Below are 26044 nucleotides of genomic sequence, written 5' to 3'. Positions count from 1 at the left end.
TTAAGTTTTATACACACACACACACACACACACACACACACACACACACACACACACACACACACACACACACACACTTTGACCAGTGTTGAGTGCCTGTTTGATACCAAGTATCTCCTGACCCACCCTGACCTCCCTCTTGTACACACACAGCCAGATTGCTTTGTGAAATAAAGCTGTCAGTCGCAGGACCCAAATAAAAAACAACTCCCCCCTATACTTCATGCCCCTGACACCACTGAAATATAGATATAAATTGGAAGCGGATTAGTTTTTTTGATCTTAATTCAAGTTTTGACAACATAAAGGAAGCAATGAATTGGTCTGAATCAGTCTTGGAGCTGGAACTAAATTAATTGAACTGGAATGTGATTTTCACAAGTAGACAGTAGAGAGTAGGTGCTTCTTTTCTGTGTGTCTGGTACCACAGAAACAGGTATGAAATAGCTGCATGTTGTCTGATCAAAGACTTTAAATGCTGTTTATTTCTGTCGCTGGGACCCCTGGTTTGAGTGACTTACAATGACGTATAGCAGTGCAAGTATTTGTCTTTTTCCTTTTGTGTGTATCTGTGTCGTATTAACTGAAACTATACATCAACAACACACAAAAGCAGCCAGAATGGCAGGCCCCAATTGTAGAGGCATTCCTGCGTGATAGAAGTAAAGTATGAAATATAAGAGGCCCTGGAGCCTGTTGAAGCCCCCCAGTCTGTTTGAGAGCTGTGCAAACAAATGGGTTTTCTGTGATTGCCGTTTATTTTGGTCTGGCTGGAAGGATGCGTGTGCATGTGTGAAAAACTGAGGTCTCTTGAATTAAATTCATAGAGCAGCTGCTCAGGTTTGGTCTTAGAATTGTGGGAGGGACAATACAGTAGTCTACAATAGCCCATGACATTAATGTTAATTAATGTAACTCTAATGTAATTGGTAATCAGAGAAAAACTATTATCAAAAAAGGGAAAATGTAAAAAGCCATTAATCATTTTAACTGATTAGTTCTTCAGTGCACAATATATCCTCCTATGTTCTTTTTCAATACAAAAGTTTGACTTTAAACTGTGTGAATAGTTTTTTTTTTATAAATTGTGTTTAATGCAAACACAATTTTAATATATTTTCTGATGATCATTGTGATGAAAGAAAAAATGTGCATCACTAAAATGCATCACCAATGATCAGCGAGTAAAGAATGGATGAGTTGATAATGGATGGTTGATGCCTTTGTTCTCATCAGTTAATCCAGTGACTGTATATTCCTTTACAGGTATACAACCCTACAGTGAGCTCCTGCAGCTGATACTGCCTTCTCATTTCTTACAGAACTGCGCCAGTTCCCGACCATCCAGCTCAGTTACCAGCTCTCGTCCTGTCAGTTTCCCATTAGGAACTAACCAAAGCCAAGAGGAGGAGGTCACCTACACTTGCAACCCTCCCGGCCTGGGGAAGGAGGAAGAGAGGACCATAGGTGAGTTATCAGACTAATATCCTACAACCATAAGGCAAATCAGACTCTTAGGGCCCTATCTTGCACCCAGCGCAGCGCCAAGCCAGACGCAAGTGTCTGTGCTAGTTTAAGACCGACGAAGTCAATTTCCCGTCCACCGCCCACATCGTTTAAGTAGCAAATGCTATGCTGTGCGCCCATGAGCTTACAGCATACAGGGAGGTGTGTTCAGGTGCATTCTTGGCATATTGCTATTTTGAGGCAGCGGAAAGTGATCGCGACATTGACCAACAAAAACCTGGTCTAAAGTCAATAACACAGCATTTCATTGTTATTTTAACAGTGCATTTGTAAAATGCAACTACAAACACAGGGCAGCAGCACACAAACATGCAAAAGATTAAAAATGAAAATATTATAATGTGAAATAGTATCATGATATGATCTCCTCACGTGCTTTCACTTTACGCAGGAGCAGATCAGTTTCTTCTCCTGAAAATCTGTCCTTCCTGCTTAGCAAATCCACCAATAGCAATGCGCCAAGATACAAACGCGCCTGGCTTTTAAAGAGAATGACACTCTTATTGGTTTATTGCATGTTACGCCAAAAACACACCAATGAATTAATTAAGACACTAAGTATAACCCTTTTGAACTATGCGCCTGGCGCACAGACCCTTTTTCTGCCGTTAAACTAGCAAAAGTGGATTTGTACACGCCCTAAACGCAACTGCACCAGGCACTTCACGCCGTGTGCTTAGATTGTTAAAATAGGGCCCTTAGCCTCTCCCCAATTATATATACCAACTTTTTGATTTTCAGTCACTTACATTATCATTAATGTTATTAGTTAGATCTGTGCTTTCCCTGCGTTGACAAGAAAATATGGTTGTTAAGAAAACGATTTATATTCAGACCCAGACATATAATTCTCATTTTAAAGTTGACAGTGCGGTGACAAGGCAAAGCCACTGAAACAATGAAATGCTAATGATAGTTTTATGAAAATTAGAAAGAGCCCTAGTATTTGCTGAAATCAGATTCACCTCCTGCCTGCCTCACTCTAATATCCTCTTGCTCAGGTTTATCTCAACAGTCTCAAAGACACATATATATTTAGAGTCTGGTAAAACATGGGTCTGCGCAAATGCTGAAGCAGGGAAAATTTTACGGAAACATGTTTTGTCACTTATTGTGAGTGTATAGCCTACTGTACAGGACAGCGGATATCTATGGTGTAACATAGTGCCGATGAGAAACCTAGTTCAACAATCTAAAACCCATTATAGTATGTGTATTTGAGAACTCCTTTCCTTTGTGCCATAAGGTAATATAAAAAAAAAAAAGACAGACACATTGGCAGACAGCTATTCAGGCGGGTAATCTCCAGCTTGAATTCTATACTCTCATGTTTTAGGCTAGACTTTAAATCATATGAGTAATGGGCCATAAAATGCCGAACCAAGAAAAACCTAACTGAGCAACTTTCACAGGAATAAAATGGGTGCTAGCTTGGATCGCTGCATCCAGTATTCACAGTACAACTGTGATAAACTTAATTCAAAATAGCTATGACTTGAACCCAGCTATTATTTCTCCCATACTTCTGTCTAACTTTTGAATACAGTTACAGTTGGGGCTTCGGTACTTTACCTACTACTATTTCTAATTAACTTTTTTGTAGTTGATCAAATTATTTGAACCAGCTTTCCTTGTAACTGAACATGATAGCAAGTCACAAGATTGGTTGGTAGTTTGATTACTCTGCCGGCCTTGCTTCTCAAAAAGCACAAACAATCCACCGTCTCTTAAAAAGAATAAGGAAGGCCACCCATCATGTGCTATTTATTTAGAGCGAAAGATGAAATTTGAATATATAAGAATAGGTGTATTGTGTGGGTTGTGTGCCTTTTTTTTTTCTTTTTGAAAAATTCCAATCAGAAGTGCCTGTGAATTAATTTCATTTTCACTGCACAGTTTAGTACCTCAAATATAGCCAAGCCTTTTCACTTAATAATTCAATGAAATTAACAAGTGTTGACAGGCCATGTGTGGCGTGTGTGTGCACCGTATGTGAGTGACAGACTAGGTAGGCCGCACCTCATTCACCCAAACATCTACAGCATTATTCCCACTTGATGACTTGAGTTCCAATAACACCCTCCTCTCACATTTTTTTGAGGCAACAAGTTTTCATAAATACTTTTGTGCATAAGCTTTTAATATGCACTCACTTGCATATTATGAGTTACACCTAGCTAAAACTAATGCAGTCTATTACAACAAGTCTGCAATAAATTGTGTCTTCATTAAGTTTATAATGTTGCATTGTTGAAAATCTTTGGAATGGTGTTTAATTTAATGGATATTTTAGAGGCTTTAGTTAGTTTGTGGCGCTGTCAATTGTATTGTGTTATGCAGAGAGGTGTTTGCAAAATTACCATGAAGTTGAATCAAGTTTAAGCTATGTATATGGACATATATTCCCCCACTGTTCCCCCACTGGCATATCTGCAAGGCATTACTGCAATGCACTCTGAAACAGAGAGTAGCGTCTGGCCTGTTGATTGAAATCAGACATCAGAAATCTTGTGTTAAACTTGAACATTAACCAGACACCCTGGCTTCAATCTAGCTGCCCGACCCATGCTGCACTCAGCAGAGTTAAGAGTCATTTGGTTTTGGAAAAGATTGGAGATACCCGTTTCAAAGCAGAAAAAAGAAAGAGGCAGAGGTCGATCCCTGGTTTCATTCTGTAATTTAAACCTGGTCTTAGTGTCATTTGCTCTGTTGCCCTAGTTGATGCAGCATTTACAGTGTTAATTTTTTTTTTTTACATTTTTAACTAGGATTTATTTATTTGCAAAAATGATAAAAACGTAGAAATCAAAGACTGAAATAATGGAGAAAAAAATATGTAGAGGTTTATGAAAATAACAAAAAGTATATATTTGACAATAACAGAAATTATATTGACAATGTTTAAGTTATGCCCCATTTATTTATGGGGCATGTATTGACTGATATAGAACAATATGAATAAACACACAGTGTCTGTATCTGTTAAATACTCTGTGGGTCATGGTTTATGACTTGTACAATAATGATATTCACATTTGAATAGTACATGTGCTGTGTGCTATTGCTCCGTGTTGCCGCTCTGTGCACCTCTCAGACTGTGATTTAAAGTGTTTCCTTTGCAGGTGATTTGCATGGTCCTCAACACTATTACTGTCTCATTCATTCACTCAGTGTGTAGTAGTTAAATCAGTCCCTACGCCACATTTACATGACCGAACCTTCAATGCAACCTGATGAATCAAACTCGGCAGCAGATAACATGTTTTTTGATGTAACGCAATTGCAGAAATAATTGATTGTCAGATGATATTATTCAGCCCATTTGCTACCCCTTCAATCTGCTCCCTTAATGCTACTGCATGCGAATGCGATCGGCTCCGTGTGATTGAGTGCTGGGAATGGGTTGGCTCATATACTACAAACTAGTGCAACTGTATGCGTATTATCATCCAGCAGGGCATACACAGGCAAACATGCAGCACATTCACTGTAACTAATCACCGTCAAAAGTCACTTGACTATAATCTCATAATACATGAGGTGACTGAATATATGTTTTCATACTGACAAACATGTCTGTGATCCTGTGAAGTGGTGATACAGCAGTTGACCAATTTCTCTGAAAGGGCAAGAGGACAGTTTGATTATGTTTGATTAAATCAATCATTAATGTTGTCATACGGTATCTCTAAAATGTAAAAATTCAAGCAGTGCAATACATTAAATATGCTTTCTGTCATTTCCGATCAAATAGCATTTATATAATTTGTAAAACAGAAAATCATCGAACCAAACCATGACACGACTGAAAATGAGCAGAATCTTGCCTTTTGGGAAGTGGTAGATTAACAATATTGATGCCTTTATTTTAAACGTACGCTCCACATATGGTTCAATATGCCTTCTCGTCATGAAGCACAAACAACGAACAAACAAGCCCAATTTTCCCTAACAATAACCACACCATCTCCTAAGTGATAGTGGTAGCTTGCATGTACAAGGTCAACCCCTTTCTTATGCCTTTTCCATCTTTCTGTTTACTCAGGTTGGTTGGCACAAATGTCCACAGCAGAAAGTGGATTATGTTGAGGGTACATGGTGAAAAATGTGAACACAATAAAGCACATATTTTGCTGTGAGCACACGAGAAGGACAAGTGCATAATGAAGGAATAGGGGCTGAAGTGTGTGTGTGTGTGTGGGGGGGGGATATGAATTGAAAGGGGAAGGGTTGTGTGGGTGTTTGTGTATGTGCATGAGTGTTGCATTCCCAATGAGATGGCCCCACACAATGGCTGAGTTGAAGGCTGTGGGCCGTTTTAAGCAGGAAAAATATGCTGGATCACTAGTGTTATCTGACGTCACGTTCTTGCTTTGTTAAAGTGTCCTTCTCAACGAACAAAGATGGACAAGCAGTTATCTTTCTTTTGTGGTTCATGTTTTGAATTCATAAGGCTATTGAGGTTTTTGTATTGGGTCTCTTTTCCTTTAGACATTGTTTTACTTTTGAGAAATTTGGGTATGTCACGCTCTTTGTGTCAGTATTGATGGTGCAATGGCGATGGCACGTGTTCTTAATGTCATAGAAAAAATACAGTATTGCAGTCCTCACAAGTTCATCGAAGCAAACCTGATTTTTGGTGTCATTTCCAGTTTACATAACTCAACTTGTAGGAACCATATGCCTACACGTTGCTGACATCTGACACCCATTCCCCTTCCTCTTTTCCTGACATGTGTTCCTCAGCATCCCTCGCAATTAGGGGCCTTGTAGATAAAGTAGAGTGGCGGTCTATTGCATGCATCTTCTGCAGATTACATACAGATCCTTTGCTGACACCACCATGGGGTTGACTCCCCCTTGCCTCCCTCCACTCACACACCATCACTTGTCATGCATGTTTAGCCCAGTTCATTGACATGCAACAGGATCCCCTGCTCCAAAGATACAAAAAAGAAATATTCCCCTGGGTAATGACAGCATGTTTGAAGCAATCATCTGGGTGCTTGATGTTGATTCACTTTCTTCTGTTTGCAAGTCCACTTCTTTAGACCATGCACTATGAATAGAGCTGTGCAATACTGGAAAAGTCAAATGTCACAATATGTTTAATATATTACCTCAATACCACTATATGCTGTATCAATGAAATATATACTGTTTTAGGTATATACATATTGGTCATGTCCACTCAAGTTAACACAAGAAAACTCAATGACCAAATTGTTAGAGGCATATTATGTCCAGCTCCTTAACTGCATGCCATCTTTACCAGCAGGACAGTACAAGTATCACACATGCACACGCACACGCACACGCACACGCACACACACACACACACACACACACACACACACACAAAAAGACACACACACGCACACGCACACACACAGCATATTTCACATACTATTAGTGCAATTTGTAATTAGATTCTTTTTCACTTCATAGACACATTTGTTTAACATTATGAAGTACTATCCTACAGTACCCAGTTTTTCTAAGACTACTGTATTCAGACAGAAATCAATTGTCTGTGTGCACTGAAGTCTGTTTTGAACATAGCAAGAAATGTTTGCCTTTAACTGTAATCTATTTTACCAGTCAATTTAAAAACAGAAGTTAGTATTTACATGCTGGCTCAAGGTGGGCGGAGTAACAGTTTTTTTCCTAGTTTGATAGTGGTTTAAAACTACTTGTGTTTTGGTTTCAACTGGTGCAACAGGCCACTGGTATTTGGAGACACCAAATGTGTTTTAGGAAGAATGAGAAGAAGAATGTGTTGCTCTGGGAAGTGACATCACATTGATAATTACCAAAGCAGAATCACAGACATTAGAGCTGAGGTGTGCTTGTGTGACAGAGGTATTTGGCCTCTGAGCGGCAGCTCGTGTTCAGTGTCTTGCTGATCCAAACTGATGTGTACTAATTCTACATCTGCTCAAAGCAAACATGGCATAAAAGTTCAGCCAAGTCCCAAAAAAATCCTTTCCCTACAACTTATCTCCGCCTCCCCCACAAATTAAATTTGACGTTTTCCCCTGCATCCTTTATGGATTTTGAAATCACGGACAAATAAGTGGATATGAATTTTGGGTTTTGTGTGTGTGTGTGTGTGTGTGTGTGTGTGTGTGTGTGTGTGTGTGTGTGTGTGTGTGTGTGTTTGAGATTTGGCTTGTTGGCTTGGCTGTTTAGAGCATATGTGGCCCTGAAATGGGCTCGCCTCATGTGGGCTGAAGCTTTGAGGACTTGATTGTAGCCTCAGTGTAAATACCCAAACAAACATGCAACAGTCAAAATGTGCTATGGGTTTGCCATATATTTACATTCCTCTTCCTCTCTCCCACTAGGTTTCTTTCACTCTCTCTTCCTCTTGCGTCTGATTTGTTAATCTGTATTAACTCGCTAGCTAGCTTTTATTTATTCTTTTTTCTTTGCTCCCTCTCTTCCTCTGACACACATTCATTCCATTCCTTTTATTCTCTGTTTGTGAATGATATTTGTAATATTTGTGGTTCCATGTGTCATGGCTAAATTCGGAGACTTTGTGACAGGAATTAAGATTTAAATTGTCAGTTTAAAGCCATTTCTCACTGTTGTGTGAAAAATCTCAAAAACATTCTTAGATCATTTGAAACACTTAAACGACTGCATTTTCTGCACTCGTACTACATTCTGGCATTTCATATTCATCACCCCCAATGAAACAAATCCAAAGATGAAATATTGAGCCCATTTGGTTGTTCTTAAGTGGCTTTAAGCGCAACTGTTTATGCATATTCGCCCAGCCGCTACAAAGCGTACCAGGCTTCTCAAATTTGTTTTCCACAGCTGTTCTGCATAACAACGCCACGCTATCACGCACAGGCAAAAGTCTGGTGAAGGGAATCTATTCATAATTCAAAGAAACAACAAGGCACAAGCAGTGGCGTTGTCAGATATAACAAATTGAGGAGGAAAAGAGTTGAATTTGTATCTGCTTACAGAGGTTGACTGCATTTTACATACTGCAGATGCCGCCGAGTGCGTGGTAATAGGATATATGATGGATGGCCAAGCCGCATGGGCTCCCATTCCTCTGGGTTATTCATCTATTTATCTGCTTATTTATTTATTGCTTCACCCAGAGAGACCCTCGCAAACTCAGGATTTGCCTAAGGTGCAATAGTACCTAAAAAAGGCCTAGCATTGGCCAGTATGGAAATGGGAGGTATGGAAATGTGTCAGGTGTACTGATGTCTGTGCTGACGTTCTTTGGTGGTTTAAAGGGGCCTGCTGTTTGTTGAATTTTGAATCTTTCAACTAAACCGGAAAACAAAATCATGACACAGTGTCTCACATTGTAGAAACCCCAAATGAAACTCAGATTGCAAATATTGGAACATATATGCAAACTTATTCAGACATATATTTCAACACATGGTAGAGCCAAGCTTTTGTCATTTGAAGGATTGTTATCAGTACTCTGTACTCAAATTGGTCAGCTATCATACTGTCTAAACAAACAAAAACATTTCCAAAAGTTTGAAAAATGAAAGATCCACCTTGTTAAATTAAAGACAACATAGTCATTGAAACCAAACGAGATGAAATCAAACTTTAAAAATAATTGTGTGATATATTTGAATAATATTGGATTGATAAAATGCACTTCTAGCAGTCAGCCTCACACCATGAAACCAAACCTACAGGGACATGGACCCTTTGATCGCACACAACCGTCAGCTAACTGCCTTTCATGTTTAACCCTGTCACTGCTCCCCTATCAAGGGTTTCACGCAAAGACCTGCATGTTCCCTGGGGCAGGTCACCTCTCCTGGGCCAAGCTGTCTCACAGTTTACCACTCCCACGCCCCACGTCGTTACCTCGCTCTCCAGCAAAGAGGGGACACTCCACTCTATCATAGTAAATATGCACTGTATAAAGCTGCACTACACAATATTTTTGTATGAAAATACATCAGCCTAAATCACAAATTGTGTCCATCCTTCCTTGTGTGTCCACTGCATTTTCATACACGTGCATCAATTTTTTTGCAAGCGTCTTTACACAGTACTAAAGCAGTCCCCACTACCATCATGCAGCTGCCAACAAGACCTCTAAACCAATATCAGCACCCCCCCCCCCCCCCCCTCCCTTCCCCCCCAGAACATTTTTCCATCGTCCTCATCTCAACAGCCCATGGCACGACATAGCCGGCAGCTTACGACGAAGCAAAGTGGGGAAGAGGGAGGGAGGAATGGGGTAAGGGGGGAGTCAGGCCGTAGATCAGGGCAGGGAGGATGGCGGCGGGACCAGGGGGTGACAGGGGAATAACATCCCTTTCTCCTCAATCGACAGGGACCATAACTCCTGCCTCTCCAGGGACAGATTGAGAAAGGCAATAGCCCAAGGGGCTGTGAAGCACGGATGCTTAGGAGAATTGAAAGTTAAAAGAAAAACGCAGTTTGCTGAGCCACTGCCACTGATTCAGCCGACAGCACCTCTCTTTGCTACTGGAATTTTCTTATTTCTTGTAATTCTTCTTTTTTTTTAGCAGTAGAAAGGCCCAAGTGACATACTGTCCATATGGATTATCAAACATCTTCAAGGGTTGTCACGTAGTATTTTCCCCATTTTTGGAGAGTTTTCTGCACTCATTGAAGTTAGTGGGAGAATGTGCACATCTTTCTTTTTTAGTGACCTGAGGTGTTGGCCTCATTTGACCTACAGTAAATAGTTTTTTGGTGGGAGAGGTTGATGAGATGAAAATTGTTTCTGAAGATATTAACTTTGTTCTTTTGACTTCATTGCCACTAGTTAGCGATAAGCTGTCACAATTGGCCACTAACACCTTGGCACTATGTGTTCACACAGGCAGCGACAGAATCTATTCTAGTGCCAGACATGTGTGTCGAGTTGGATGAGGCAATCCCGATGTGTGATGTGAACACTGTTTACACTTTTTTAATGCATTACCACCTTTGATAGTCAGAAGACAAACATATACTTTTACATTCAGTTGGATAACATGTCTGACTTAATAAAAAAAGACACTCATTTAAAAAGTCATTTCTGATAAAGTCCCACCAGAGCTGTGAAGTTGTATATGACTCTGAAGTCTAGGGCCCTATTACACACAATGCAGATGTATTTCTAGAGTGCTGATGTAATGTAATAGAGTATTCTCTGTTTGGTTTACCCTATACAGTAACTATGTATAAATGATGAAACTGGAAAGAGAAGAGAGGAAATAAATATAGAGTATTGCTGCAGAATACCTTATATAGTGACCGGTGAGTTACAGTACATGTAATGGTTTAATAAAAGTAAAGAATGGCAATTCACACTGTTTAACTGCTATGTGATTATACAGTCAGCGCTGAGTCAGCAAATAAATCACAGCTCCTCTCTCCCCTCACACTGCTTGTTGTCTCACTTTTTTAATTTCTCTCTCTCTCTCTCTGATCACTAAAAAGAATCTCAGCTTCAGTCTCTCTCTTATTTCTCTTTCTTCCCCTTTTCCTTTATCTTCCTCTCTCTCTTTTCCATCTCTCTCTCTCTTTCTCTCTCTTTTCCATCTCTCTCTCTCTTTCTCTCTCTCTCTCTTTCTCTCTCTGTCTTTTTCCATACACTCTGTCACTCACTCCACTCCTCAACATTACCCTGTTTGGAGTGGGCTGGGAGCAGGCGGGTAGCAGCTTTTATGGCCTGATCAATTTTACAGTGGCTTATTGAATAGCTTTTAATGCCCTCCTTTACTTTCAGTTGTAACCTGCAGAGTGTCTGCCGCTCCAGGGCTGATATGATGGCTCACCAGAGAGAGAGACAATAAATTTTAATACATCGTCTCTGGAAAATTACACGTTTAATCATTGATTTTTATTGGCTCATCATGATAACATTATCCCAGTGGGTGAGGGTGGACAAAAGAGCGGCTATTAAAATAAAAGAGGTTGAATTAGTTATGGCATTTTAAAGAGTGAAGTTGACAAAATGAAATGCTGGCATAACCAGCTTCCTTCATCTAATATACTGTGTATTGATTGGTACTGTAACGGTTATATATGGACAATTTGATGCAGTAACCATTTAAACAAGTGGAACCATCTCCAGATATTTTTCACTGTGTCAGTTTGTTGAGACAAAAAACAATATTGAATGTCAACTGCTGAATGTTTTAATGGCCAGGAATTAAAAGGAAAGAGACTAATATAATTTAAAATGACTCACAGACCAAATTATATTGTGTACAGGATTTCTTTTGATGGTGTTTGGTAATAGTGCCTCAGTTATCTGTAAATCTATCTCTACTTTCCTGAAGTCAAAATAGGTTTAAGCTAAATTTACTTTCTGCACGTTGCCGTCTTAAGGGGCAAAAGATCATTTAGATGACATTCAGTCTACAGCGAGGACGGTGGAGTTAATTTGAAATGCTTTTTGGAAAGCCCTTATCATTAGCCTTTCCAAAACCTGAAAATGTTCCACCTAGTGAAATGTGTTCCTCTAAATTAATGCAATTTAAAAAAATACAAATAGATGTGGAATGCATTTCCTCCAATGCACTTCCTATCTTGTTACACACATTCTTTATTCTTAAGTCATTGTGTCTCTTCATTTTTTTTTGCTGTTTCCTATTTATTTTTTTTATAACAGATACATATTATTTTTGTAATGCCATGAAAAAGTATACAGATTTGATCTGACTTTTTGATATAAAACAATAACCAAACAAAGTTGAAATGCAATTTGATTTAATTAAGGAATTACATGTTTCTTTTTTGCAGAACACACTGCCAAAAGTTGCAGAAATTAGCAATTACAGTACCTACTAATCTTAACTACTAACGTACTGTATATCTGTAGTTTTGTCTACTTTGCCCTATGTCACATCCTTTGTGATTTCACCTCAACAACTAGAGTGCAAGAAAGGTGAAATTTGAATGTGTGTGCACCAAGATTTATCGTCTGCATATAAAATAAATATCAGGATCATTAAGTCCAACTCTACTGCCATCAAGCTGATGAAAGCTGGCAAACACACAGACTTCATAATGCTGTGTGTGTGTGTGTGTGTGTGTGTGTGTGTGTGTGTGTGTGTGTGTGTGTGTGTGTGTGTGTGTGTGTGTGTGTGTGTGTGTGTTTGTGTGTAAGGTATGTGATAAGGTAGATTGACTCCTAATATAAACTGTAGAGGTGTCTACTGACATCCGTATAGCTGTGCCCTTTGTGTCCCTGCCTGGCAACCTCATTATCTGTGTGTGTGTGTGTGTGTGTGTGTGTGTACAATACTTGTATGTCTTTGTGTTTGAAAAAAAAATACAATGCAATATGATTTCATTCTTGCTTCTGGGATTGTGTTTGCAAATACTTTATTAAAGTTGTGTAATGTTTGTGAAGGTCTGTGGGTGTTAGACGGTTAGTTTGGGTTAGTGAGGGAGCAAGTCAGTGGACCTACATATATGTCTGTATACACAACTTATCTCTCTCTCTCTCTCTCTCTCTCTCTTAAACACACCACACATAGAACACGCACACAAACACACACTTGGGCAGGTTAGCCTTCCTCCACACCGGCACCTGCTCCGTTGAAGGTGAAAGAAGTGCTCACTTGAGCTCATTGAAAAGTAGATGTGACAGTAAATTTTTCAGGCCCTTGTGAGATGGGAGATCTTGTTATAGCAGTCAGGATGGGGGTCAGGGCAGTGGCTGCTTGATGATTGAGGAAAAGAGAAGTAAATTCATTCTGCTTCGGGCACTTTGTCAAGTGCCAGTAGCTTACTGTTGAGAGCCACTCACCCATCACCGTGTTACGGCCCCAGAGGTCACCTCCACCGCCATAAATCTGCCTCGCCTGCTAAACCTACTGCCTCCCCCTGGCTGATCACGAGCAGGGAGATAGGCTGCAGCTGCTGCTGCTGCTCCTCATAGTCACTCAAATGAAAAAAGGCAGAGGGGAGAATATAGATTCTGCTTTTGATGCTGCTGATGGTTTAAGAGCAGGACACTGGATGTGCTGTGCCACAGGGGGGATGTGTACGTTTGGACTAATGGTTGTGTTGTGTGTGTGAAAGGATGGATGGATTGCATATTTATAGCAAGGGGGCATTTTGTGTGTGTGTTACAATAGGGGCTTGCATGCATTTCCATATACATTTTGTTTTATTCTGGGAGTCAGTCATACAGTGTGTTTGTGTGTGTAAAGGAGGATTTTTCCAAGTCTTTTTAGACTGTCAAAGAAATGTTGATGATTGAAAAACAGATTGTGCATCAAGGCAGTAGGAAAATAACAAGAGAAGGCTGATGTTGCAAACTCAACACTTCTTATAGTTGCTTTTTCACATGTTTTTGCAGACAGAGAAATAACTAAAACTAATAATCATTTATCATATTAATTCCTGCATCACCTCACCCTTTCCTACATAACCTGCTCATCAGTCCACACAAGCTAAAAATCTGCATAATAGTGCAGAGAGAAAAGGGGTATTGCAGAGAGTGGCAAAAAAGGAGGAAATAAAACCAAGAGGTAATAAAGTAAATGATCATACAAGGGAGGGAAAGGGAAATCTGCAAACTATTGGAGTGTTACATTTTCTATCACTCTAGTCAACAAAGTAAAAGAATATTGAAAACGTAAGCAGTAAATGATGTGTCTCTCCAACTCTATTACTTGTTGCCTTTGCCAAGTCTAGTATTTGTGTCAATATTATACATAGAGCGTTACTGTCCTGCATCACACAGTTCCATCCAAGTGAATGGCTGCCTTAAAGCAAGACACATACAGTAAAAGTGTCCTCACAACAATCAGTTTCAAAATATTATAATATTTTGTGTTAGCAGCAGAACTCTCAAAGCTTTGCTCATTTACATAATCAGTGTTAGTAAATGCACTGCTACATTTAACAAAAAACATGCATCATTGCAAAAGGTTGCAGCCCAAATCAGCCTCTCACTGTTTGTGTCCAAAAAATTTAATTTAATAAGAATTTTAAATTTATTCATTTTGGGCTGAAGTTTACCAACACTGGTTGATGTTGAGCCATTTATTTTGACATGACAGCTAGGTGAGAGAGAGGGGGAAGACAAGCAGGAAATCGTCACAGGTCGGATTTGAACCCTGGACCTCTGCGTCGAGGCATAAACCTCTCAGTATATGTGCGCCTGCTCTACCCACTGAGCCAACCCGGCCACTGTTGAGCCATTTTTTATGATGAAATGTAAGATTGGTGGTTAGAAGATTGTTTTAAGTGTTTATGCACTGCCAACATACTCTCTAGACATTCAAGTTGTTCCAAGATAACAAGCAAAAATCGACTTTTAATACTTAATGAGGACCAAAAAACTATACCTTATATTACAACTCTCACAGTCAAAAGTCAAAAACTAATCTGGGCTTGTGAACTATTTCTGGGGAGCTCCCTTAAGAAGTTTTTGGTCGCTTTTGTCTGCAACATTTAGAATCTCAAAGGTTCAGCGAAATTCTGCCACTTTTAGAGTGTGGGTAGGACTACAGTTTCAATACTTAGCCTCATATTCTTTCATTGGGTCACACCAAAACAGAAACCAACCATACACAAAACCATAGGGGATCCTGTTCTGTCTTTCTAAATTGATAATTGGTATATAGCAAAATTCTTCATATCTTTTGCCATGTGCTAACATTTTTCTTGGATGGTGGTAGAGGACTAAAGTCAGAAGAAGGAAAATGATCTGGTGTGGGTGTCTGTGTGTTTGTATGTGCATGTGTTGTTTTTTGTACACATGCTTGTCCACATGTGCACAGATGGGGAGCGATCGCTTTTTTCTAAAGTTTTTCATCGTGCACCATAATTACACCTGCCCTGACTATGCGTGCATATGTATTCCAAACCCATGTGTACATGTGTGAGTGTGTATCTGTGTGCACACGCCTTTCAAGCTTGTAGTGTAACAACGCCAGCCTGCTTTCAATATAGCCTCTTATTAGGTGGTGATTATCCTGCCTGCATCTGGCTTCTTTCAGCCTTTGACTGGAAGTTGGAGAGGCCAGGGGCACCCTGGGAAGAAAGGAGTGAAAACTTCCTGAACCCAGCTTTCACCCCCCACCCCTCAACTCCAGCGTACCCCTTAACCTCTAAAGGAACCTCCTTACTTTCACAGTGGTGTGTTTTCTATAAACACTAGAACATTCCAAATTGGGCGGAGAAATGTGTAGGTGGTGCTCAGACTGTTTGCATACATGGATGCATGTTGCGGGCTGGTAAAGGTATTGTAGAAGTAACCTTCCAATTAAGTTCGACCTGTTCTACAATTGCACTCAGTGTATCGTGTATCTGTCCAGAATTAACCCTGGAATTAATGGTCAATACTTATACTATCCCGTATTTATACTGCAGATGAATATTGTGTTTTATCTGGTTAGTTAACAGTTTACAGACTTGTCATTGTATCTTCTCATGGCTGTAAATTAAATTGTATTTGTTCCAATATAGAAACTGGATGAAATTGCATTTCAGAAGTATTTCAGCAACCATCTTACATAATGGCTGCATTTGTGGGGGGTCATTGCATTTACTCAGTCACAGTCAACCACAAGCTAGTGGGGATGTGCATTAATATGCCTTTCCTCTAATGCTACATGCTGAAAAATCTGACTGTATTGAGGTGAAAAGGTCAACCCACAGCTTCTCTCAAAAAATTAGTTTTTGCACAAAAAATTACCATAGCCGAGCTGCCAAAAACACTGTCGATAAGCACTATGTTTGGCGCTAATCCTCAGCCTGCCTCTTCAACATAGATACACATCTATGTACACACTTTCCTGTTCCCCTACTCCTACCCCTACTGAACTGACATAGCACCACTGGAAGATGTAGATTGAAAAAATACTTTGTGAAGCCGAAAAGGGACAAGGAAAATAAGCAGACAAAAATAGAAGAAGAAGAACTTGATAGTAGACAGGGAGAAAACAGTATGGCAGGATCCCGAGCGCCTGGCTGGGGGCTTTGTAAGAACCCATACATCAGCTGTCACCAGATGGGCTTCCAAAGAGCCACAACAAAAAAAAACAATAGACTGGACAGATGGTCCTAAACAAACTGCAGTGGGTTTGATGCTATTAAAAGCTGTTTACCTCATGCCAGACGCCTGCAAGTGTAGTGGATGCATTGTGTGATCATTTCTGAATGACTGAAGGTGTGTACGTGTATGTGTTTGATAAACCCTCTGGTGTGTTTCTAGCCACCAAATGACCATTCGTAGCTTGTGTATGTGTGTGTGTGTGTGTGTGTGTGTGTGTGTGTGTGTGTGTGTGTGTGTGTGTGTACATTTTTCTCATAATTAAGTTACAATCAAAGACAAAACGTGATGGTGAAATACAGACAGTGTAATGATTGATTTGCAAAAAAGTGGATGCCAGCCAACTCCGTAGGCCATGACGAACTTTTGGCTTGCAACCAATAACTGGACAAATATAAAAAAGACCCCACCGTCCCATCTTTCTCTGTCATTCCCTCCCTCCTATCCTCTCCCCTTCATCTGCTCTCCTAAAGAGCGACTCTGACACCTCAGAATGATGAACTCCTTTAATGCGCTGACCTTTCTCCTTCGGACTAGTCACCCGCCCTCCTGCCCTCTTCCATGTAGATGAGACAGAGACAGATGAAGATATTTTGCAATGTGTGTGCATGTGTGGGTGTCATGCAGTTACACAGTGAAATTAGTTTTGGTGTTGGTGGATGATGGCCAACCCACCTTCAGATCAGCAGTCAACCAGGGAGATTAATCCAGACACAGGAGGCCTGTTGGAGAGCAGTCATGACAGGCCCTGAATGAGAGAAGAGAGACAGACAGGTAGACAGACAGTCAGGGCGGATGGGTTCATGACAATGATATACCTACTGAGAATGTGTCCATATATCTATCTGTTCAACATTCAGGTTTAAAATACAGATTGTTGGACTACTGGGGACATGAATAATGTAAAGACCAAGTTTCTTCACCATGACATGTAAAAATAGCCCAAATTTAGAATAGTTCCTGAACTCTTAATCATTAACCAATTTATGTAGGTATGGTGTTGTGGATTATTCCCCTGGTTGGAAAACCAGTCAAAGCCTTTGCAAATGGGACATTAGCAATCTGTCTCAGACAGATCAGAATATCCTACAGTCAACTGTTTAATCACTTCTAAGTTATTTATTATAATTCAAATGCATGTTACTATAGAATAAATACAAATTTGTCAGTGTCAGTATGATCTCAGTCTAATTCTGAGTTCATCATATATTAGCAGCCACAACCTAATGACAACAGCTAATTATGCTATATGGCTATAGTAGTTTATATTGCAACCCTGCTTCTGTTGTAAACCTATTTCCCCTTACATTATTATTATTATGTAAATACCTGTTCATGTGAAATGAAGTTTTAGACATGATGAATAAGCTGATGCTAGCTGGGATGACTAACAATATCTAATACATTAGCAACATTTTCTTAGTTTTAGGTTGGTTGCAAATGTTTCCCAGGGAGCTTGCCAGAATTTTTAAACTCACCCTTGTGTCCGTCCGCAGTCCTCTGGCCTTTTGGATTGTCCTTGAACAACCCTTACAGAACCTGCTCAGTCATTGTAAGACCATCCATGTGCATCAGCTAACTGTCCGAAATGTAAAATGAGTGCCAGAAGTTGATGAATATGGTGTCATTAGCCGCGCTTGTCCTGCCTTCTTCGTTTTCTGCTTTAATTGGCTCCGATTTATAATCATCCACCTTTCAGCTATCCTTTACAATTCTGTCTTGTTGCCTTCTAGAATTGGTTCAGATCAGTGCATTTTACAGGTCTAATAAATGGATATTTTGTTTTCTATTTAACTTGTCTCATGGTTCACATGGACACTAAAATACCTTTGTTTTGTTAGTTATTAGCCATTTTATGCCATCTATGTTCATATTTTGAGGTATTGAATTGTTAGCTAATATATTATTGTTTTTTAAGATCCTGAATAAAATATTTTGTAAGAGAACTCTTCATTTTACTCATGACAAATGATATACCATAGGAGAAGAAGAATGGCACAAAGTAGTTCAATTGCTAAAACTAGCCCTTCCCTTCCTCACTTTCTGGAAATTGAAATCCATCATTGTCGTGATAAGATGTGCTCCATTCCTAGGTGCTTAGGTGCGGATTCTGAAATTACAGAAACATATCAGCAATGTATGCATTTAATTGATGCTCATTCAGTTTGAGGGCATACAGCACATACAAATGGACCAGTAAGTCCACTTCTAGCCTCTGTTGAATGTTGCTATTGGATGCTGCCTGTATCATTATTCAGTGAAAATAGAAAAATCACACCCACAATATTTTGTTAGGATTTTCAGGGGAAATATTTGAGTTGTAAAATGCATACAATTCTCATTAACTTCAAATATGTAAATAATGGTCTTTTATATATTGTTATTTAATGAAACATGACTTCAAGATACCCCCTCATTTGCTCCAAGTACGTGTCTTTGTGTGTGTGCATATACTAATGTAATAATAAGTTATGGCAGACCTAACTGTGTGTGTGTGTGTGTGTGTTTGTGTTTGTGTTTGTGTTTGTGTGTGTGTGTGTGTGTGTGTGTGTGTGTGTGTGTGCGTGCCTATCTCTCTCTCTCTCTCTCTCTCTCTCTCTCTCTCTCTCTCTCTCTCTCTCTCTTTTAGGTCAGCTGTCCATTCCTTGTGTTCCAGAGAGACTTGAAAATCCCTTGAGCCAAACCTCCAAAGACACTGGTCTGCATAGAAAGGTAAGTGACTCCTGACACACACATCACACAGCAGGGTGTATCAGTCACTTTAGTGGGACTTTGAGCTTTGGGTAACAGGGCAGTTCAGGGGGTCAACAGCGGCATTTGATCTTTGACCTTCGGACAAAAACAGACTGAAGTCAGGGGCTGAGTGATTACTGTGTTGGGTTGGCATATTCAACAGCAGCAGGTATGTTAGTCCTCTCACTGAGTTAGAACATATCAGTTTGATTATTAATTCAGTTTTATTAAGCATTATCCTCTATTAAACAAAACATGATAAACCTTTGTACAAAATTGTAGCCTTGTAAAAATGTAATGGATTAAAAGTAATTAAAAATATGTAGCATACACTTCTTAATACTTTGGTAATGTGAGTTTTCCCACATTTGTGCAATCCTTGATTAATCCTAAATAATTATTGATGCTTGTCATCTTTAGACCCATTTCATTAGAATGTCATGTTAAATAATATAAATAGTATTGAAATTATTAAGTTAGTTGCTTTTTGTATTTATTTATTTAATTACAATCCACATCTTGTAACTTTTTTCTTTTTCTAAACGGGTGTATTTTTTCCCCCCATTAAGTTCTCCCAAAAATTACCTCCTGTCTAAAACAAAACTACTTACAGGGCTTAGCAGATCTCTATCTCTCTCTCTCTCTCTCTCTCTCTCTCTCTCTCTCTCTCTCTCTCTCTCTCTCTCAAACACACACACCCTCACACACGCTCCCTACTGAAATAAATCGAAGCCTCAAACTCCGTGATTACTCTCTGCATATCCTCGTCCCCCTAGTGGCCAACATCAGAACCACATCACACATCACCACATATCTCCTTTGACAAGTTATTTTAATATATGCCACATCTAAAGTCTTTTGTATCCCAAATTGTAGAAAATCTGATATCTAGAATCACATAATGTTGATAATGTAAACCTGATATAATGTAGGATGTTGTTAAAATAACAGCTTTATTAAATAAGGGAGAGCACTTTATATGAATTACATTTGCTTTGAGATAAGTCTTTGCCTTTGTCTAGACAAGAGTAAAAAGAGCATCCTTTTTGCTTTAGATTCAAAGCCGGCCATAAGCCCATTTCTTAAAAAACTTTCTTCATTAAGGAGTGAATTTATTTATACAGCACGGTGTGTACAATGTTGGAAAAAGATAGACACCTGTAGATAACTGTTAATATTTGTATAGTGTTAATAGTTTGAGCAGCTATGTTCATTTAACGCCGCAACTTAAAACTGTGGAAGAAATACCGACTTTGTATTTAGAAGGTCTGATTTAAAGGGATGCTTTAAGTTATTTCTCTATTGTGTAAAAACAGCAGTGTTGAAGATTAAAACGCACTGCTCATGTGCATCTCCACTCTCTTGATTACACAGGAAATTATCACACAACTAGGAAATCATTTAAAAATATATTAAGATAAAAAAGACAAATGTACTCAATATATTAAGTTAATATAATATATATAATATAAATTGTAAGTCCTTTATCTAAAAGAAAAGGTAGATTTAGCAGTTTTGCTTTGAGAGAAATGTTTCTAAAAACCAGTGGTGGATTTAATTTACTGTTATAAAGTACTGTACTAATGTACATCTTTGAGGTACTGATTACTTAACTTTTCATGCCACTTTCTATTTCTACTCCACTACATTTCAGAGAGAAATATTGTACCTTTTACTCCACTACATTAATCTGGCAGCTTTAGTTACTAGTTACTTTACAAATTAAGACATCTGCACACAAAACACATGTAGTTTATAAAATACGATGTTTTGTCATAAATTAAACTACCCAACAATATAATGGCCTACAAGTACAAGCTGAAATTATTAGCCGATTAAACATTTAGTTGATTGAAAGAGCTGTTTTGATTGTTTCCAGTTTCTAAAATGTGAGGATTTTTCTACACTGAGTACTTTTACTTTTAATATTTTAAGTACATTTTCTGATGACACTTACACACTTTTACTTAAGTAACATTATTAATGCAGGATTTTTACTTGTAACGGAGTATTTGTACAATGTGGTATTAGTACTTTTACTAAATACTTCTTCCACCACAGCTAAAAACAGACTCAAAGATCAAATGACTTTTTCAGCTTCTCCACTTTCTCTGCCTCTTTCAACCTTGATGAACGGCTACAACACAACAATGTCCAACTGTCCTACCTCTGATGTGATCGAAGCTGACTCTGCTCTCCACCCAGCTTTGTTTTTCTTCACAGCCGTTGGGTGGTCCATGTCGCTCGCTCCCTCTCTCTTTCTCTCTATCTATCTCTCTCTCTCACTCATTGTCAAGTTTACAGCGTCTGTTTCTCTTTGAGCGCTATGGGACCCAGGCATGGTCCGAAACTCAATACCAGAGTATACACAATTAAGTTCACACCAGAGGTTATTTGGTGGAAGTGTGGTCTCATTCCACAAAATGTGCAAGTCAGTCAAAGGATAGGAGGGTGTGAGTGTTTATGTGTGGCTGGTTAGTTGGTCAAGGTTAACTTAATGATGGGAGGTTGAGATGGTGTGTGTGTGTGTTTTTTTTCGGGGCGTTCTTCTGGTTTCAGCACAGGCAATAGAGAGAGACTCTGTAGGCTGTTGCTATTTGAGACTTGACAGGTTGTGTTGTCCAATCACAATCAAATGTAAGGTTTTAGTAAGTGTTATTAATAATTTGATTCATGATGATGGATTGCTGTTGTGTCTTATTCAAGTTGATGTACTTTAGCCTTCTACCTGCTGCAATGTTGGAAAAGTCAAATAGTACAATGTTTATGAACTTATCAGAATAAAAGCAGAATACTTTTATGGCCACCCGAGTGGCTCGCTTAGCCGTGAGTAATGTAACGGCAACATGCTGTGGTTTTATATAAATATGTCTGTTAGGCTGGGCTGTCTGGATTCACGCGCAGACACGGAAAAAGGTCGGAACAGGTATTGAGGTTTATTGAACACAAAAAATGAGTGATGCAGGTGCTGGATATCCCCTGGGGCTGAGAGCGGGCAGACAGGTGAGAAGCAGGTTCGAGAGAAGAACAAGGCTCAGACAGGCAGACTGGGCTTCCAGGGCTGTAGTGGGAATCTGGACACAAAAACACTAAAAGTCAAAACAAGGCTTGCAACAGGTATACAAAAAAAAGCAATCTTTCGAACCCACTGAGGCTGGCCGTAGCAAGTGTTACCACTTGGGTGAACGGATGATCTGGCAGAGACTGGTTGGAAAGCTGGGGTTTTAAAACAGGAGTGGTGATTGCTGGATGTGAATCAGGTGAACAGGAAGCCACAGGTGTCTTGACGAGGAGGGAGAGAGAGCCAGGAGCGCCACACCCACTCAGCACACGACAGACAAAAAACAAGGGAGAGGGGAGAGGGAAAACAGACAGCACCATGACAATGCACTTATATTAGGATGGTTTAGCAAGTAATGACAGTAACATTAAACTCTATGGAAGATATTTCTCAATTTGTCTATCAATGTTATCTGCTTTCGAAAACTTGGAAATTATCAGAATACTGTATGTTTTTTTAATCCTTCCTAATAATTTATTATACTTAAAAAAAAAAAAAAATCTAAATTAGAAACATTTAATTTTTTTTTTTTAAATAAATCTGCATCGTCCAAAGAATCCATAGGCCCTTGTGGTCTGTTGCATAAAACTGGTTTTGCCCTGCTGAACTCACCCCAGTTGACCTTTCCAGCCTGTTGAGTGTTTCAGTGTTTGGTGTTGGACCCGTTAGCCATAGCTCCCTCTGAGTACCATTCACACGCGATTGGGAGTCCCATGACAGGCCAGCTGGAACCTTCAATCCACCCCCCCAAACACACATACAGACACAAATCCTCCACGGAGCCACCACTGGCCAGCCCGCCTGTCAGTCATTCAATGGGAGGGTTGCTGTGTGTGTGTGTGTGTGTGTGTGTGTGTGTGTGTGTGTGTGTGTGTGTGTGTGTGTGTGTGTGTGTGTGTGTGTGTGTGTGTGTGTGTGTGTGTGTGTGTGTGTGTGTGTGTGTGTGTGTGTGTGTGTGTGTGTGTGTGTGTGTGTGTGTGTGTGTGTGTGTGTGTGTGTGTGTGTGTGTGTGTGTGTTGGGGCTTCCTGTTTTGGCCTGTGTGCTTCAGTTCTTCCTGGCAGAGGGACTGCTGGTGTCATGTCTGTCAGCTATGGGACCAGCAAGACACATAAAATGTGCACACCTTTAATCATTGTTCATGTCAAAAACGTATTCTATTCTCATCATATTCTTGAAGAAAAAAAAACAACAAAAAAAGCATTTAGACTAGAGCATGGGGTTTAAAAGCTCTCTGTAACAATCCAGACTAATGGCATTTGTTCTGGATAGGTTAGCAGCTCTTTAAACCAAGGTGAGGCAAGTTGTATTGTATTTTTTATAGACTTGATTAAAGTTTCCCCATACCAGACTGGAGTCATTTCTCTGGACAAACAGTATAACACATTTCTCCACCTGTGGCCAGCATTTCCATCATATCAGATGTGGAGAGAATCAACTTGCTATTTTATGATTTGTAGATAATTGTAATAGTGGTCAGTTATGTACGGTACTATTAGTACTAAATGTAGTTTTTTTACGCTTTTATCACCCCCACCCCCAAAAAACACAGGCTACACAGACCAGATCAGTCTCTCATTGACTCTCAGATGTCACTCACAAACATACAAACTGATTTTACTGTCATTTTACAGTAAATCCTTTCCATATAAAACCATGAAGATTAATTGATCAAAGTTTCATAGTTGAGCAAGACACTGACTGATTAGTCAAAAAAAAAAAGTGCTTTAGCACTTAAGTTGTAAAACATGTTAAAACCATTTAAAGACTCCCACACATGGGTGGAAGTTCTGTTATGATACTCCTGATATGGTCATTAAGAAGTTTTTGTGTGTACAGTATAAAACATCAATTCTACTTTCATTTCAGTAGATGTTTGATGATGTATTGTACACTTTTCTTTAGTGAAAATACACTCTTTACTTCAGTAAGCACCAAAGAGATTTGGTCGGTTCAAGGTAAAATGCCACATTGGGCCATTCACAGAGACTATAATCTAGTACTTTTTCCACTCATGCTCTCTCTCACATACTCAGATATGCACAAATTAAGTGTTTATATCACAGACACATACACTAACTCATGCCTCTTCATGAGAGGTGGGTATGTCTTGGGGGGGAGCACCAGTCATGTTCCATTAATCCAACGCAACCAGTAGTGATTGATCAATTAGACTGCTTAAAGCTGGGGCTCAGGCTGATCAATAGCACTGATCACCAGCAAGAGGTTTTCATTAAGACCTGCTGCTCTGCATGAGTAGACTCCATTAGCATAGACCAAATGGGCTGCAAGGAATGCAAATATGCTGGAGAAAACCTACACACACACACACACACACACACACACACACACACACACACACACACACACACACACACACACACACACACACACACACACACACACACACACACACACACACACACACACACACACACAGAAAGGCCACATAGCTTTGCCCCCTATAAAGTATATATGTATAGGTAAAGGAGTAAGGAATATATATAAAATCACATACTTATAGTTTGTGTCACATATATTGCACATTATAATTGCAAATGTAACATTTCTTGCAGGGCTATAATTGTACTAAATCCTATAGCATGATACAGTTATTGTGTCCACCCTCCTAATGTAGCAAACATTTTAATTTAGAAATGAGGTGCTCTTCCTGGAAAAAGTTCCACAGAGTTGCCTCGAGCATCTATAAACCTTCCATTATACAACACTGGAGTATCTGGTATTTTTAAAAGTTTTTAGAAAAAATATGAAATGGTAAAATCATTTGCCTTATTGTATGATCTATAATATAGTGAATATTTGTTTAAAGAGACCTTTTTTTAAAATGACTCAATCTCTTTAAACAATGTTTTTTGTAGCAGAATTGCTAATAGCTGCTACTTCTACGTTCTTTTTTTTTTTTTTAATATATGCTGCTAGCTATGTTTGTTTTCTCATTGATTATGGGTGAGCCACTAATAAATGAGACGTCCCTTGGACCATAATGTCACAAACAGCTCAGAGTGTTTCTCAAAGACACTGAGTAAACTCTTCCTTACTACTTTCTTATTTATTTTAGGATGTTCTGAATATGAATGGCCAAAAATATAAATATATGAGTCATATTGCCTCAAAATTGTCTTTATTGTACCATAATGAGCATGTCTGGCAGTAATTCCCATCCAGCCCACTCATTGTCAGCCTGTTAGTTACCTGAACAACAGTGGATGTTGCTGCACAACAGCGATATTTCTGATTCACGACCCCATCAAACCCACGGGATCATCCGTAGCTCAAAACAGAAAAACACCGGCCAGCTACCACTGACAAACTCACCTTTCTCACCCTTTCCTAACCCTCAGTGGGACCGAGAGCTATTGTTTTACTTAAACAATCCTCATTGAATTACAAACTGGCTGCATGCTTTGTTCAGTGAGGCCGATGCGTACTGCTGTCATGGGTCCTATCGTTAATGTGCCATCACTGCACCTCACATCCTCAGCAGACACTGAGCTTATTTCCTCCATCTGTAGGTGAATGTGTGAGCCCATATGTGTGTGTGTGTGTGCGTGTGAGAGACTGACACTGTAAACGTGTATGGGGTGAATGAGTAATAGAGGAGGTTGTTGGGTTTGTCGTGTGTGTGTGTGTGTGTGTGTGTGTGTGTGTGTGTGTGTGTGTGTGTGTGTGT

The 26044-nt window shown here is 39.4% G+C and overlaps 1 protein-coding gene and 1 long non-coding RNA gene across 2 annotated transcripts in view; one reads left to right on the top strand and one right to left on the bottom strand.

Moving 5' to 3' along the window:
• The window catches only part of LOC114561671 (adhesion G-protein coupled receptor D2), a 96349-nt gene that overhangs the window by 56824 nt on the left and 13481 nt on the right, over nt 1-26044 (top strand). Inside the window, exons 23-24 of the mRNA XM_028587742.1 lie at nt 1323-1467; nt 19191-19273. Of these exons, the coding sequence (XP_028443543.1) occupies nt 1323-1467; nt 19191-19273 (228 nt within the window). The remainder of the gene's footprint in view (nt 1-1322; nt 1468-19190; nt 19274-26044) is intronic.
• On the bottom strand, nt 22215-22842 carry LOC114561218 (uncharacterized). Its single transcript, XR_003693332.1, has 2 exons — nt 22444-22842; nt 22215-22368 (listed from the first exon to the last, which is right to left on the bottom strand). It is a non-coding gene; the product is annotated as an uncharacterized LOC114561218 (long non-coding RNA).

The sequence above is a fragment of the Perca flavescens genome, chromosome 9 (genome assembly GCF_004354835.1).
Source record: "Perca flavescens isolate YP-PL-M2 chromosome 9, PFLA_1.0, whole genome shotgun sequence".
Lineage (NCBI taxonomy): Eukaryota > Metazoa > Chordata > Actinopteri > Perciformes > Percidae > Perca > Perca flavescens.
The sequence above is the reverse complement of the archived record's forward strand: the minus strand, read 5'-3'. Positions and strand labels throughout refer to the sequence as shown.